This window comes from Pongo abelii, chromosome 3 (genome assembly GCF_028885655.2).
Source record: "Pongo abelii isolate AG06213 chromosome 3, NHGRI_mPonAbe1-v2.0_pri, whole genome shotgun sequence".
Lineage (NCBI taxonomy): Eukaryota > Metazoa > Chordata > Mammalia > Primates > Hominidae > Pongo > Pongo abelii.
The window spans coordinates 141,053,294-141,070,957 of NC_071988.2; the positions used below are offsets into that span (position 1 = coordinate 141,053,294).

Below are 17,664 nucleotides of genomic sequence, written 5' to 3' on the forward strand. Positions count from 1 at the left end.
TCCAGGTGATTCTGATGAATGCTGAAATTTGAGAACCACTGCATTAGGGATAGGTTATTGGTAGTAAATAGTAGTTAACAGTCATTTTAAGTGAACAGTTTAGAACAAAATGCCTTTTTGTGGACCCCGTGGTGACTGCCATATCACAGTGTGATGGGCAGAAACTGTAAGTGGGTTGGCTGCTTCTTGCTGTGTCAGAGAGATTAAAGAAAGAAAATGAAGGGCTCTGGGCTTTAAATTTTTGGCTCAAATAATGGTCTGAAAACTAGGGAAGTTTTATGGCTTTCCTAAAACAGCCTATTTCTTGTAGCACTGATGTAGCCAAAACCCAATTGTAGTCTTATCCTACAGGTTGGTGAATTACAGTGTAGGTTGAAATCACAGACTTGCCACATCTCCTATGTGAAAGTTAAAGCACTGATTAGGAAGGAGTGGAGCACCAAGAAATGGAATTGAGACATATGAAAAGATCTGGATAATGACATGTATCTCAGACCATTCACTCTAGAAATATGTTTCTATGTAATTTCACAATGTTTTATACTTTACAGTCCTACCTCTATTTCCTAATTGTAAATATACAAATTGTATAATTATCTTATATATGACTTTTTATTCATTGTTATATTTGGAGCACCTAATATAATGCCTGCATAGAATAGGAGTTAAATATTGAATGAATAAATAAATGGGTTTTTAAATCACCTAGTACCTAATCAGTTTCTCCATATTATGCAGAACTATTTCATATAAATTTAATTTGGCATAGAGCTATAGTATAGTAGTCATATTAGTAAAGAACTATACTATGGCAGAAACAACCAATATGTTGTGGTACATGCCTTTTTCTCTTAAAGTTCAATTATTCAATTTATTTTCTTTTGAAAAATTTTTAATGATAATTGAGTTTCTTCGTCCATCTGCACAACAAATACTCCATTGCTGTAATTTTAAAAAATCAGTTACAGCTTGTCTTAATAATCATTAAGATTTGATTCTCTCACTTCCAACAACACTGAAAACCCAGGATGAGAAAGCAGTGACCAAAAAGTTTTCCAATTTTTAGCTGCTTTTGTAGGAAGTTACTGAAAATGGTGAATTCGAGATTGCTTCCCGTAAGTAAAGAACTGGTTATACATTATGAATAAAAGGTTTACACTTTTTTGTGCTTACAAAATATGACATATTTTCCCCCAGTAAGCTTTCCACCTACCTAATTCAACTTAAGCTAATTTAAACATGAGTGTATAATTTCTTTTTTTTTCTTTTTTCTTGAGATGGAGTCTCACTCTGTCATCCAGACTGGAGTGCAGTGGCACGATCTTGGCTCACTGCAACCTCCACCTCCCAAGTTCAAGGGATTCTCCTGCCTCAGCATCCTGAGTAGCTGCGACTACAGGTGATGCCACCACGCTAGCTAATTTTTTGTATTTTCAGTAGAGACAGGGTTTCACCATGTTGGCCAGGCTGGTCTCATACTCCTGAGCTCAAGGATCTGTCCACCTTGGCCTCCCAAAGTGTTGGGATTACAGGCGTGAGCCACTATGCCTGGCCAAAAAAATGAGTGTATAATTTTTTGAGTGCTTATTATTGGAATGGCTAGTGCAAAAAGGCTTGGAACATCATAGGAACATAAAGATTTCAATGGTATTGCTACTAGATATTGAAAATTGACGTTCCCTCCCCCACCTATTGCCACTATGAGCAATAACTAATACTTAATGGAGCAAATGTACCAGGAACACATTCGCTCTGATTCTGTGAGGTAAATTATTTTATTATCCTAATTTTGCAGAGAAAGAAACTGAAGCACAAATAAGTCACATATTTGCCTGAGATCACACACCTGGAATTTCAACCTAGGTATTGCTCTCTCTCTAGTACCCAATGCTCTCCATCTTGCTACAGTCACAAATATGAAAGCTGACAATGAAAACGTTATCTCAGTGTCCCTCAACATGGCTGGCTCTATCACCAGTTTGTAGGCTGTTTTATATATTTAATCAACTCTCAAATTATTTCTAGTTTCTTAATCATTTTAAGGGAAAAGAAAGCAAAATCTTATTAAATGTATTGAAGGAGCTTGATCTGTGTTTCTTTTTCCTTCATCCTAGATTATAGGCTTTCTAAAAGTCTGGGTTTTCCAGAATCCATTCATTGATTCATTAATTGATTCAATAATTCGACAAAACACATAAACCAAGTTCATGTTAAGCAATCACTAAATAACAGCTATTATTATTATCACCAAGAACTAACAGCCTGAAGGGAAAGATAGATACATAAATGAAATACATATTTTTTAAGTGGAATAACAGAAGGAAGTATGTTAGTAGCTTGCCCAAGTGATCCCTAACAACACAATGACAGAGAATGTGAGTCCACATTTTACTTTTTTCATTACAGAGAATCTTTCCTGAGCTTTATCAATGCCTCACTTAAGACAAATGACAGCCCTTCTTTTGTTAAACTTTTTATCATTATAATGACCATTCACACAACAAAAGGGACATACTTGTGTCCCTTTTACACAAGTATAGAGAGTGCCTTTTTGTTTATTCAATAGAGAAGAAACTTTATAGAAAATAATACATTTATAAAATGTATGGTCTCCTTGAAGACCATAAAGTATGTGTTTGTAGAAAATAATATACTTGGGTAAAGTAAATATAATGATCATTTAAAAATTATTACGTTTCTAATTTTTAGTGGATGCCTCATGAGAAAGGTCTATATTTAGGCTACAGCAAAGTCTCTGGTAACTTCAGCAGAAAATAAAGACATGTGGCTACATGGCTACGCAATTTGCTCAATTGTGTAATCTTTGTACAAAAAAAGGTCATACTGCTATCAAAGGCATTCTGCTTGCCTTAGGTCTGAAGCGTGAAATCTTAAGAGCCAAAATAAAAATTACGGAAACTGGAAACAATTCCTAATAGTCAACTGCTAAGAAAAGAAAAGGCTCTTTATTCAGAAAGTTATTTATTAAAGTAGTGTGAAAAGAACGGCAGTGACAGAACTTGGTCTTTCATAAAATGTCAAATTCTTCCAGTTAGCCTCAGTGTTGTATAAAGGTATTTTGTTATATTGCTCCTTGGTATTTATTCAATATTAATGGTCCACAGGAAAAAAGGTTTCAATCTCAATAATCCATTTTTAAAGAAATTATTTTTATTAGATATTTGATGGGTTATATCAGTGGCTGTAAGGAGACATTTCCTGTCAGGTGTTTTAAGCCCTTCTTATCAGCTCTGACCACCACCCCTATCTCACAGGATACTTCTTAATGGAGAGCAGTTTAATTCCAGGTCTTTGAATAAAGCCACCTTGACAGCTGCCACATTACACCTTATGGAAGACCATTATCTCTTTTCTCCACTTTCCACATGCACAAGAGGGGTGTTTTTAAAGAAGAAACCACACAATTAGTTTATAAGGCTTTTAGAATTTATCTTTTTCCAAGAGAGAAGTGAATCCAAAGACAGATAAGAAAGAAGACTACTTTTAAAACGGGAATGAGTATGAAACTCAGTAAATCTTGCAGACAGTAAAGAAGTGAATCAGGCACAGTGGGACTGGACTAGTATATTTTCTTTAATAACAGCATCAACATGTTATATGATTTTTCCTTTTTTTCTAACATTATATAAGTGAATCCCTTTAAATCTCAATAAGAAAGAGGCACCGACTATAGAAAGTTTTATAATGTGCTTATAGTTTTTCAAAATCATATAGAAAGCATGTTAAGATTCTGATATAATATGCATACATTTATAAGAAAACTTTTAGAGTAAATTTATGATTGCAATTGGGAATAATATACACAGATCTGATTACCATCTTGGTTATTGAGTTCCAAATAAAAAAAATGATACTAAAACTATGGTGTTTAGAACTATACACAGTAGTTAGTAAAGAAGAAGCTCAAGAATGGTGCCCTCATACTTTGGAGCTAAGCTTATCATTGGAAGTAACCCACTAGTAAAATCAAATCAAAACAGACAAGATTAGCTTGTCACATGAAGGCAGGAAGAATCAAACAGAAAATCTAGTAAGTCTTGCCAATGTGAAAAACATGTAGCCCAGTTAATGTTACATACGTCTACAAAAATCAATGTCTCAATCAATGGTGTACAGAAAGTCCAAAGTATTGTTTCAGAGGATTTCTAGGACTGTTTGAGGAAGATGATGCCTTGGGGCTTCCCAACCACTGAGTTGTGGACTGGTACCCGACCATGGCTGGTTAGGAACCAGGCCACACAGCAGGAGGTGGTGAGCAGTGGGAGTTAGAATTACTGCCTGAGCTCCACCTCCTGTCAGATCAGTGACAGCATTAGATTCTCATAGGAGCATGAGAACTGTACATGCGAGGGATCTCGGTTGCATGCTCCTTATGAGAATCTAATGCCTGATGATCTGAGGTGAAACAGTTTCATCCCAAAGCTATTCCCATACCCACTATGTCTCCATTCTGCCCGCCCCCCAACCCAACCCCTGGAAAAATTGTCTTCCACAAAATCAGTCCCTAGTGCCAAAAAGGTTGGGTACCGCTGCCTTACTGGATGCCATAGGTAATTAAAGTTCAGTGATAGTGGTTATCAAGATAGTAGGGCCAGTACTTCTTTGTTAAATTATCTGCTCAAAATTTTTCCATTTATAATCTGGCCATCTATACAGAGTTTTCAAAAAGTGAAGGAATATGATGGTCATCTTGACATAAGGAACTTGATCAGTGCCATAACACTGACTTAGGCATCAGAGATTTGGGTCAGGTACCTGGCTCCGCCCCTTACTGCTGTCACCTGCAGCAATCACACACATGCGTGATCAAGACAGGGTCATCGGAAGTTTTTGGCTCTGAAAGGTTAAGGTCAAGATGAGGAAAATTCTGGCCTAAGAAATCCTGCCTAAATGGTCAGCTAAGCTATAAGGACTGAACTGAAACAGCACTGACTCTGTGACAAAAATGAGAAGCTATTTTATAAAACCAAACCCTAGTATACATTTTACTGTTCTAACAAGAAAGGAAGGCTGCCGGGTCTGACCCACAGACCCTGACAGAGTGACAGATGAGAAAATGCACTCTGACACAGATATCCAATGAAAGAGCAGGCTAGGGGACCAGGTAACCCACAGAAAGAGTTGTAGCAGCTGCAGCCCTGACAAGCTGGGGCTGCAGGCATTTATTTAGTACAGATTTAATGACAGAGGCCTTGAGTCAACACACTTGTGGTTAATTAACATGGTCACCCCCCCACCTCCTTTTTATCTAACCTAAGCTTTTAGGCACCGGATAAGAGAATCTGGCTGCCTTCAGCCAAATCCTTTTCCGAAGCTTTTGTAAAACCTCCTAGCCTTCCAAGAAGGTTTGCATCTTTCTATAGTTTTTCCCGCCACCCTGACCGATCTCCTACAGAAGGCAAAAAAGGCTGTCAGTCAATCAATGAATCAAATATTTACTTCCTAGTTTTTCAGATAATAAATAAGCACTTATTATATTCTGATAATTAATTAACTTTCTAATAACCATAACAGGTCAGCTGAGGTCCTTTTATTATTATCTCAGCAACCTGCAACTAAGGATCATTAAAAGGTATACGCAAAATGCTCAGTTTAATGCCTAATTTATGCTACACCCAATTTTAAGCCAAGAGAAGGTTAGATTTATAATGGGATACAACACTCAAGCAACAGAAGTGGAAAAAGTAAAGATTCTGAATTTCCTATCCACTAATTAGTTTGTTATAACTGTAGAACTTTTTCTGGACACAGGCATAAATATTTAGTAGATTTAATTCTCTTAAGAATAAATTTGTTAAAATAAAAGTTAAGAAAATATTTGATAGCTTTTCCATTTATTTTGGGTTTTAAATTGAGATAATCAGACAAATGACAGCAATTTTGGTGATTGCTGGATGATACAAACACCTGTGTAGCTAGGGCTGTACAGGCATTTTTATTTGGTTGACAGACAACTAGAACTGAAATCAGTTGCTGAATTTCTACCAATTTAAGTGAATTACTTAACCTACAAGCTATGTAACCCTAAATTTCTCAATGCAGCTGCCAGAAATCTATTTTCTAAATGCAACAACAGCTGGTTTTGAACAATACTGCAATATAGCAATTTTCAGTTATTCCAAAGTATTTTTCTCTTGCTAAAATTATAAACATAGAGAAAATAATTTTCAGATTTTTCTGAAAGACTATTTTCAAAGTGAAAAACAAACTTGAATATCATCTTTAGAAATTACTTGTTAGCTTTTTTATTTTAACCTAGAACAACACATATAATGGTAGAGTGTAACCCTCACCTTCATTTTAGAAATAACTTAACCCTGCAGGCGAACTTCAATATGTAGATAATTTCTAAATCACCAAACATATTGCTTGAAAACTACGTCCTTCTAGGAAGAATAGACAAATGGGCCAATTAAGCCTGAGGTGAATAATATTTTAAACCTGTAAAGCTTTGTAAATAATTGAAAAACTGTTCATCACTTCAAATACTGTCATCAACACACAAAATAAATATAGACAATTCCATATGAGGTTAACTCAAAAAGGACCTTAACCTTTCAGGTGCAGTTAGTATCTAAAGTTCATAGAATTGTTGTTCTTGGCAGTTAACTCAGTTTCACTGGCAAATGACTCAGTTTCTTACTCATGGATTTAACTGAGAATGTTTACAAGTCCTCATTTTACTTTGTTCTGTCTAACTTACTCTCTCTCCAGTGCTGTGCAATCTTGCGTGGGCTCTGGATCCAGACTGCCTGGATTTAGTACTGGCACCATTCCCTCCTTACAACCTAATGAGATCCTGAGAAGCACAATAGAAACTCTCTAAGCCACAAATTCCCTCTTACAAAATGCTAACAATACTGATCATTTAGGTTGTGGATTCAGTAAACTTAGTTGACTTACACAAAGAACTTAAAACACGCTCCGTATACAGGAAGTGCTCAACAAATGTAGTTATTATTATTATCTGTATCCTCTTGTTTGGGCAAAAGAAATGTTGCTCTTTCATGCCTAGCCCTCTTCAAGGTCCTTATCTCTTCACTGTCTTGCATTGTTATTCTCTCACGGACTCCTGTGCCTCCGCCTTTGTCTAAGAACATTCTGCCTCTCTTGCTTGTGAGCAATGCCAGCTCACATATTCAAAACCTAACCAAACAATAAAAAACTTCACATGATTCGGGCAACATCCTTCATAGCTGCTCCTCCACTCTGTTTTACACAAAACATTACAATTTTTGAATAGTCTATATTCATTTCTTCCACCATTTACTTTTACCTTTTGCAGTTCACTTCCCTGAAACTGCTTTCTCAAGTCACTTAATCAACGAATCCACAGCAGCTTTTTCACAATCCTCATATTTCTCATCCTTCCTACCACTGATGAGATCTCCTCCCTTTTTGAAACTGCTTTATTTTGCCTTCTGTGCCACTGCACTATCCTAAATCTTCCTCCTTGTTTAACTACCACTTCTCTACCTTCTTAGCTGTTTTCTTTTCCTGTTCCTTCCATCTAAGCCTATATTCACAGGAGTTCTGTTCTCAGTCTTCCTACCTCTCTGCACTCTCTCCCAATTGATTCACCCCTATGATTTCACTACCATGGGATATTAACTCCCAAATCTCCACCTCTAGTTCTAAATACCACCTCCTCATCGCTCGAGTCCTGCCTTTTCTGATTGCTGAAGATGTTCACTTAGTTGTTCAACCAGCACCTCAAACTTATCTTGTCCTAAATCAAACCTGCAGTTTTAGGGAAGTGAAACTGCAAAAGGTAAAAGTAAATGGTGGAAGGAATGAATATAGATTATTCAAAAATTATAATGTTTTGTGTAAAAGAGAGTGGAGGAGCAGCTATGAAGGGTGTTGCTTGAATCATGTGATTCTTAATATTCATCTTAATATTTCCACTTTTATGAATTAATGTCACTATCATTCTTTGAATTGCCAAGGTCAAAATATTTGGATCATCTTTCCTCTCTCAGCACAGTGTTCTGTGCACAAGCTCTGGATGGTGAACTTGTATCCTCATTCTTTCACTGGATGACAGTGACCTTTAGCAAGTCACTGGGCTTCTCCAGGCTTCAGTGCGGCCTTCATAACATAGTTATGAAATTTACATGAGAACACAGTTGTGCAGTTTACATGAGAAGATGTACGTAAGGGTACAAAGAGTTTAGCATGTGGCAAACTATGATGAAGATGACAGAAAAAGAATCTCAATGATCTGTTCACACTTTTCTCATTCCTTACATAACTCGTCACATCTCACATGGCCCTTACCTATGTCATCGCAAATACATTTAAATACAGGAGGACAACCTAGGTTATAAAGTGTTAAAGTGCCTCAAATTTTCATTAATCTCAACCAAGCCATTCCAAACCAAGACCTACAACATACATCTACTTACATATCCATGTGCTTTTCTCTCATTGTATGCTAAATAATGCAAAGAGAATTCAGGAACTGACCTTATTTGACCCCAATTTCAAACAGCATTTTATAAGCCATATGGTCAGAAATTAAAATCACTCTCAATTCTTGATAATAAAGAGTAGGTATCAGTAACAAACTATAAGTTGTTTTGTTATTACCCTAGCAAAACAACCACCTCGTGGTCCCCATTTCCCCAAGAACTAAAAGAAAAGTAAATTTAATTTTGGCCCCAAAAAGATGTAATGATTATAACAATTACTAGAAAACAATATCAGAATCATACACTATATTACACAGTCAGTATGTTATTTAATGCCTTTTGCTTTGTATTATCAGTGACTTTGCAGCCCTGCAAGAAAGCAGAGTTAATTAAAGATTTTTATAAGTATCCATCTAAATATTTACCAAATTTGGTTAAATTAGGTGTCTGTAATTAGTAATTTTTAAAAAGAAAGAGGATAATTACCGCTAACGACTGTAGCTCTCTTGTTTCTTCCTCTGCTGCTGAAGCATGATACGACAGAACCTACAGGGTAGGAAAGGAAGTCCAGGTTACACAGGAGAGAACTACCAAATGTAGACTAGAACTTCATGCTTGGAATGCTGCTAAATCTTCTTGGAGAGATAATTAGACTCCTCAGAATGCCAAATCTTGTTTGCTGTTTTCTTTAACAGTGAAAAACCCAGATTTAGATTCCATTGCTTGTTTTGGAAAACAAAAAGTTATACTCCCTATGTTTAAAGAAAACTCTTGTAACTTCCAGTCTGACATTATTGCTATAACAAACACATTATTTATAAGCCAGCCTAGAAATAACTTTTGGCTCAAACTTGGCAGAAAATTTATTTTGTTTTTTTTTTTAAGACAATATTGACTTTAGTTATTTTTGCTTGTGTACAGAATTAAAGAGAAAATCTTTGCATAATCTGACATTTTGATGTTAATATTTGGAAAGAAAATAGTCTAGAAGTGGCTCTCAGATGAGGCCTGTAACCATTCTAGAATTCACACAGAAAAACTGGATGCCTGGGACACAGTCATACAGATTTAAGGATCCCTTCACACTCCTACAATTCAAGAGCTGAGAAGAGAGTAGTGCTGGCTTGTAAAGCCATCCATTGACAGTTGGGGACACCGAGCCTCAGGGAGTCTCATTATTCGGCTGTAAGCTCACACCTAGTGAGAGGACAAGGAGATTTAGGACCCAGCTTTCAATTCCTAACCTATATATGTTCATTATTTAGTAGAGTTAAAAAATCAGGCTTATTAACTTAATTTCCATTTCCAAAAGCAATCATTTCTAAGTACAGGTTGAGCATCCCAAACCTAAAAATCTGAAATCCAAAATGCTCTAATGAGCATTTCCTTTTGAGTGTCATGCTGCTGCTCAGAGAGTTTTGGATTTTGAAACATTTTTGAGTTTGAGATTTTTGGATTTGGACTGCTCAACCATTAAGTATAATGCACATATTCCAAAAATCTGAAAAAAAATGCAAAATACAAAACACTTCTGGTCTCAAGCATTTCATGTAAAGGTTACTAAAACTGCAATGGGATTTTTTTTAAAACATTCTTTTAAACCAAGGTAGTGGTTGTATTTAAAATATCTATCGTGCTTTGAAAGCATATTTTTTTAAAGTTCATTTTTGACAGAGACAACACAGATTTACAAAAAAAACCCCAAAAGCTTAAAAATCACTGATGAAAAGGTAGCTCATTTTCAGACTTTAAATGGTGAGTAAAGTAATTCAGCAACCCAAACCAGTATTTCTTGAACCAGTCTTTAAAATTTTAAGTAATTAAAAATTTAAAGCCAAATGATACATATTTGTACTATCTTATGATTTAGAACTGTTACCATACTGCACTACATTGCATCTTTCTTGCCATTTGAACCATTAATCACTAGGAAACCTCAAGAAACTCACAGCTGCTCTCTTCTGCACGTGTGAAATTGATGGGTCATGGCTATAACCTGTTGCTACTGAGACTACAGTGGTGGTTCCCCAAGAAAAGCTAAGACTGTGTCCATTAATTAGACTAATATTAACAAGTGCAGTGCAACATGGATACATGAATAAAGAAATGACAATACATTCTAAGTTAAAAAAAATTTTATCACACACAAAAGATAAAAATAACATCTTACACATGGGGCATAAGGATTAACTTTGTTAATACATGTAAGCATTAGAATACAATTGAAACATTGGATAAATTTAGTTATTTTTATTGTCATCATTATTTTATTGTTACTAGAATGATCACAACTTCCAGGTCAAAATAATTCACTGTTTTTTGAAGACCTGAGGGGTTTGTGCCCTTGGCTTTTGTCCAATGGCCTCATAAAGAAAGGACCATTTTTTTCAAAGTTATATCTATGATCATAGAAATGACTACACATATGACCTGAAATCAAAAACTTTTTATACTAGGTAAAAGCCTAATTATCCACATATTTAACTGAAGGAGAGCTACAAAGATAGAAATAAGTCTCAATCAGGAAAATATTCAGAGATCCTGAACAAAGTAATACAATGTCTGAGATTGCTTCAAACTAAGCCAGTGGGAAGGGAAGGGAAGTGCAGAGGAGTGCAGTGGGAATGGATGGAGTGATAATGGCCATGGGTTGATAATTACTGAATGGATGATAAGACATGAGGGCTTACTAAGCTGTTCTCTCTACTTCTGTATATGTTTGAAACTCTCCATAATAAAACATTTAAAAAAAGAAATAACTTCTAATTGATAGCTTAGATTCAATTTTTCAATGAAAAACCATGGAACTGAAAAAATTAGATTAAAAATTATATCTATATATTTTATAATATATAAACACATATATACAGATATATGTATATATGTGTATATGTAGATTTAAAGCTATTTGTACACATATGTACATGTGTATATGCACCTAATTGAAACTATATTTGAAATATATATTTGTGTGTATATGTGTACATATATATTTGAAACAGATTTCCACTGGTTTATAATTCAAAGTCTTTTATATAATACTATAGCAAACCTATTAGTATAATATATTCAGCATAGAAAGTAAAGGGTACCATCTGGTAAATTTTATATAATATATGTCCATCTAGCTCTTTAGGTTAGTTATGTACTTAAGAGAGATTGAGGGAAATGTTATTATATCCCAAACACTGATTTTCTCTAATTTCAACTAGATAAGAAATCTCCATGTTACATCATTTGAATAATTTCAAGGCAGTTAGTGAAACATATATAGAAAGGACTGACCCTGTTCGAGTCGGCCGGTCCTTTGTGAGAAAGTGTTCCTCGATCAGTCCCTGGGAGCCAGTGGTTTCTTCACTCGCTACCTGCACATTCAGAGTCACCTGGGGGAGCTTGGTAGTCATACAGATTCCCAGCTTCTACCCAAGACTTGCTGAATCAGAACTTTCAGAAGTAGGGTATATAAATTTGTAGTTTGAAATAGTTTCTCAGATGATTCCAGGAGTTAAAACTCTTCCTGCTTTTCGTTGATTTTATTTTTTCTTTTCCTCACTTCTAATTCTCTTAAGAGTGCCTAGGGTTTCTGTTTTTTGTTTGTTTGTTTGTTTATTTTTAATTTTTTTCCACAACTGTTCTCACGGAAAGATGGGGAGGCTCAGGCAATGGGAAAGAGACAGATAAGTGGCAGTAGTCATCTGTGTCAATGGATTATTAAAGTCAATATTGCTTTCTGCAGAAAAAGCAAAGGCCTAAAGGGATAAACATCCTGAGTTGTGGTTTGGTTATATGACATTTGACAAGTTTCTTAAATATTCTGAGTCTTAGTTTCTTTCATTCTTTAGTTGAGGTTAATAAGGATCTCATCATCTAAATCACATAATTTTGGTGAGGACACAATGACAGAACACACACACACCATGAGTGATTATGAGGGAAAGGTAAAAGCTGAGGGTTTGGCTGTACAGTGTGAGAGGTCCCTAAACTTCACCCACCTCCAATGTGACCATTTGTTTGGCCATGGCTCTCTCCACTGCTTCATACATCTGCGTGTTCTGGATCCCCAAGCCACAAAAGATGACAAAAGCTTCCAGAAACTGTTCGTCATTTCGGTTGAAAGGCTTAACCTTGCCAGTATTCTCCTCCATCTTATTAACAAGTTGGCAAACCCCTATAACAATCCGAGAAATTGAGCAAATGTTATTGTCGATTATCATAGTTTTTGTGGACTTTAACACACACACCCAAAGACTGTCTTATACTTTTCTCTTAGGAATGCTTGGTATGTCAAAATAAGCAAATTAACCCCCACAAATATAAGCTAGAGAAGTAAACAGAATTTATATGAGAACTAGTTTCATGTAGTTCAAAATGTACATTGCTGGCGTTCAAAAAATCCTAGAGTACTATTTTCTTCCAGACTCGGTCACGAATTTTAGATCAGTTGAGTCCCCAAAGACAATTTGTCCTTTGGAAACTAATTGGATTTTTGTACACTTGCCAAGAGAACAATTTTGATGCACATCAGAATTTTGGGTCAAACAGATCTCCTTTCCTTACTGAGAAACCAGAAGTTAAACACACACACACACACACACACAGTTACATACAAAATAGAATGCAGAAAGGAGGCAACTGACATAAGCAGTCTCAAATTTCAAATCTACACCTCTGTATCCAACAGAATCATATTTGCAGAAAACTTTTGATTCTGCAAATAATTATGCAAATAAAAATGACTACTTAGAAATGAAAGTTAAACACGTAGTCAATAAAAATGAAAGATTACATCAACATTAGGATAAATCTTTACTGAACTGGTTGTTCTATGAGTTTCTGAGCCTAGTGGTCTCTGTGAGGAGTGACCTCACAGAGGTCACTTTGATGACCCAGCCTACCTCTGTGTAAACAAAGTGTTTTTAAAGTCCTTATCACTTCTGTCTCTGAGTATATAATAACAGACTTCTACCATGTGCCCACTGTGGGATAGGCATTGTGCTAAATACTTTGGTAGATACATGATCTCCAGTCTTCACAATTTATTCTGTGAGGTAGGGGTGACCATCCTCATTTTACAGATGAGGAAACTGAATCTCAGAAAGTTAACATCATTTGCTCAAAGCCACTTAGCTGGTATGTGTGGGTCTAAAATTCAATCCCCAGCTCAGCCTGCCAAAGGGCCACTCTCAACTGCCATATTACCTGTCAGATCTTTGCTATCAGTGCCCTGGTTGCATCTTGCTTGCCCACACCTTTGCTCATGCTTTTCCACAGGTCTGCACTGCTCCCGATTGCCTTCCCTCCTGCCTCACCAGTTGATCCCTATACCTCCTTCACAATGAGCTCCAGGAGGCCTCTAACTTACAGGTGAGGCAGGCATATTTCTATTCCCTTAACATGACCAGTTGGTGTATCATGGTAAGTTTTATTTCTCTCTCTCTTTCTAGACTGTCAGTATCTTGGGCTTAGAGTTTTATTTATTTTTTTCAGCTCCACTTCAGCTGGCAAAACGCCTAGCATATAGTAGGAACTAAAAAAATGCTTTCTGAATTAATGAAAGAATGTAGAATTGCAGCTCTGACTGTAACTAGTTTCCCATGAAGACTATAATAGTCTATTATCCTTTATTTTTCCTGGAGCACAAAAGGATTTCATAGAGTCTGGAAGACGGTTGCACATTAAGCCCCTTTACCACCATCAATGTTCACCTTCTTTACTTTTCATACTATAAATGATCTGGACTCTCCTTTTTGCTCTTTTTGTTTGTTTATCTACTTTAAACAGTAAAGACATCTACATGCTTATCTATTTGCATTAGTGCTGCAGAAGTTACTTTATCAATTATTCCATAGTCAAGGGAAACTTTAAACAAGATATAATGAATTTGGACACTGCAAGTAAAAGCCATATACTAAATGGCAATCAGCATTCATTATCTTAAATGTATATATCCTGTGTGTGGCAAAAAACAAGAACAACAAAAAGCAAAAAACAAACCAAGGGTTATGTCCTTCAACCTTTGTGAATCCCCAAAATATAAATATGGAACTGTTTATACAGGCCTCTGTCTCCCAAATCATATTTTCTTGAGAGTGACGTTTCATGCCCTTATCCTCACATCACAATGGAATTGCCTTTCAGTTTTACTAAAGTTTTCTCCTACTTGGTAGCCTTTTTCATAAACAAGATTTTAAAAATTACTTCGTAAGAATTACTACACGTATAGCAAGAAAAGTACAACACAGAGGGGTTGAGATGTGAATACCAGGCAATCTGCGAGGCTTATGACCTAGCTAAGTATCTCTCCAGTACAGCAGTTCAAATCTATGCCTTGGTCAAAATTCACTGAATGAATATAGTAAGAGTCATTAAATTATACCTTTGGAATTGCCCGCAAGTCCTTTAAATGGAATGTTATGTGTAGAAATATCAAGGTTCTGCTATAACAAATACAGCTCAGAGCAGAACATCTAAAGTATATCCATGTTATGATCTACCATTACAGATATAGATCTATAGACACAGAGTTAAGCTCTGGGGAAAACAACAACAACAACAACAGCAACAAAAATGGGTACTGAAGACAAATCATCCATCTAGGCATATAAATTAATTCTCTTTTGAAAGTGAAATGAGCAGCCATATTTAAATAGCATTTATGATAATCCCATTGATCTCTTTACACTCTTCGGAAAATTTAATTCTATCAAGCAAAAATACCCATGTAAAAACAAAAAGTTATAAAGAAAAAGAGGGCTTATAACAAACAGGGTTCCCTGTTTAAGAAAACTAAAAACCTGGGCACATTTACAGATAGAGTGTTCACAACTTCTTCCTTAATGATGTGAAAGATTAAGGAGTACAATAATGAAATTTAAAACTGAAATTTGAGATGTCACATTACTCATAAACCATACAAACTCAGAATCATTTATATTTAAAAATGAAATGTTTAATGCAAAACCAAAAATAAAAGAGAACCATTCAGCAAAAACCCATTAATAAGTGCAATCACAAAATAAAACAACATTCAAAAATGTATTAGGGGGAAACCAAGAAGTAGTGAAGTTAGACAGCAAACTATCAGTGTTACCTGATATTATGATAGAGTTCATAAAGTACTCAGAATGTGGTCATCACAGTAGGTCTGAGAGTTGGTTAGCATTGAAGGCACCTCTGGAAATTATGCTGAAGGGACTAGATGGCTTCTAAAATTAAACAGTTATATTTTCTTTTCCATAATTCCAGGGATCGGATGTTGTTACCAACCACAGTCTTCCTCCTGGCTCTTTGGCAGAACAGGGGGTCAATGCTCATACCCTGCTTGCAGTCTTATGTCCTCTCTACCACATAACATGGACTCCAAAATTAGCATCCTGCCTTCTTAAAATGTAAAATGAACCTTGACCTATCTTGCAAATACTTTTGTTTCTGCACTTTTCATTTGTCAATCATCTTAATTTGGAGAGGTTTTTGCTGTATAAAAGATTTAATTTTTTAAGGAGCCAAAATAATTATCCTTACAATATTCAACTATAGTGCCTTGCTTTTAAAAGAGGCTTCCTCATTTTAATATTATATATAAACCTATATTTTCTCTAGTACTTTTATAGATGTATTACATTTAATCTTATAATCCAACTTAATTTTTCCCCTAACTGCTTTTGGAGTCTTATAACAATCTGAAGAGTTATCCATTCTCTGATGATCTGAATTGTCACCATATACTAAATTCATATTTGTTTCAACAATTACATATTTTTTCCACATTTTAATATTTTTGAAATCAGTATGCATGTTATGATCAATAGCTTGACATAGTAAATTGAAATCATATTTTACTTTCTTGGAGATACATAAAATGGTGTCTTTCATTCAAAAGTATCTTACTTAAAAATAATGAAATATACCCTACTCTGTTACATACAATAACACAATTATATATGCCAGATGATGGGTCTACATTTAGACTTTCTGTTCTGTTTCATCAATCTTGGCATGTCTTTTAGCACCTATACCATACTTTTAATTATTTTACTTTTATATCATTTTAATTTCTGAATTAAATCTAAATTTAATTTCTGAAAGGGCAATAACCATCAGCTATGATTCTTTTTACACCTCCAGTTGTAAGTATTATCAATGTTTGTAAATGTTGATCAGGAACAACCTCCCCACCCCCACCCAAGTCTCACAAGGATACATAATAAAACTGATGCAAATCTAATCTGGGGTGACTTGATATCTCGTAAACTAGATTTTAATCATTTCAGAAATGTATTCACTTCTTAATGATTTTTAAGTCACTCAGAATTTTGTAGCTTTCCTCATATAGATGGCATATATTTCTGGCCAAGTTTATTCTTTGTTACTATAGTAAATGGTTTTATTTTTTTCCATTGTTTTCTAACAAATTTGTCTTGGCATATATTAAAATTATTTCTCTTTAATAATTTGATAATTAGGCTTCTTATAAAACTCTTACTAGACAGGTACTTTCAGCTAATTCTTTTTGGGTTTTCCAGTTAACACTAATATAATTTGAAAGTTATTTTATTTTGCCTCCTTTTTTTCTGTGTCTCATCTTATTTCAACCTTGCCTCCCTTCTGATTGCTTTGGTTAGAATTTCTTTGGGCAATAGTTTTTTTTTGTTTGTTTGTTTGTTTTTTTAATAACAAATTCTTTCTCAGTTACTCCCATGAACAATTCTAAAATCCTCTTGAGTTAGTGTTGGTTATTACCAATTTTTATAGAAATTCTCCATTTCACCAAATGTTGATTCCTATTTGCTACACTGTAATATCAAGTATCTTTTAAAATGTCTTTGGTATCTGTAGTTACATTCCCTCTCTCATCACTATTTGCGTTTCTCTCTTAATATCCTCATTATCTGTTGGAGGTTCGTCTATTATTATTGTGTTTGCCCATTATCTCTTATTTCTTCTCATTTCGTAAGTCTATTTTTTCAATTTTTTCTTCTACTTTCTTTCTTCTCATGTATATATTTATTTGGGGAAGGCAGCAGAGTGAGAAAGAGAAAGGTGCTGTTTTTCTAATTTCTACGGTTCAATGCTCAGTTAAAATTTTTTCATTATTTCTTAATAATAATAAAATATTTAAATCTACATAATTTCCTCTGAGTATAGTTTTGACCATGTACCTTCAGTTTTCATGTTATGTTGATAGAACAATTACTTTTCTAAAATGCTGTAATTTAATTATGACTTTTGA

General features: G+C 35.0%; 1 protein-coding gene and 1 long non-coding RNA gene across 7 annotated transcripts in view; one reads left to right on the plus strand and one right to left on the minus strand.

The window, feature by feature from the left end:
- LOC103890488 (uncharacterized) overlaps nt 1–17,664 on the plus strand; it is an 86,791-nt gene that overhangs the window by 65,097 nt on the left and 4,030 nt on the right. Inside the window, exons 9-10 of the long non-coding RNA XR_010139775.1 lie at nt 1,278–1,399; nt 13,707–13,799. This is a non-coding gene — a long non-coding RNA (uncharacterized LOC103890488). The remainder of the gene's footprint in view (nt 1–1,277; nt 1,400–13,706; nt 13,800–17,664) is intronic.
- Nucleotides 1–17,664, minus strand: part of PDE5A (phosphodiesterase 5A) — a 134,099-nt gene that overhangs the window by 35,799 nt on the left and 80,636 nt on the right. For all 6 annotated transcript variants that reach the window (XM_063723621.1, XM_063723620.1, XM_009240282.4 and 3 more), the window contains exons 10-11: nt 12,428–12,603; nt 8,922–8,981 (exon numbers count right to left, since the gene is read on the minus strand). In XM_063723621.1, coding sequence (XP_063579691.1) covers nt 8,922–8,981; nt 12,428–12,603 — 236 coding nt within the window. The remainder of the gene's footprint in view (nt 1–8,921; nt 8,982–12,427; nt 12,604–17,664) is intronic.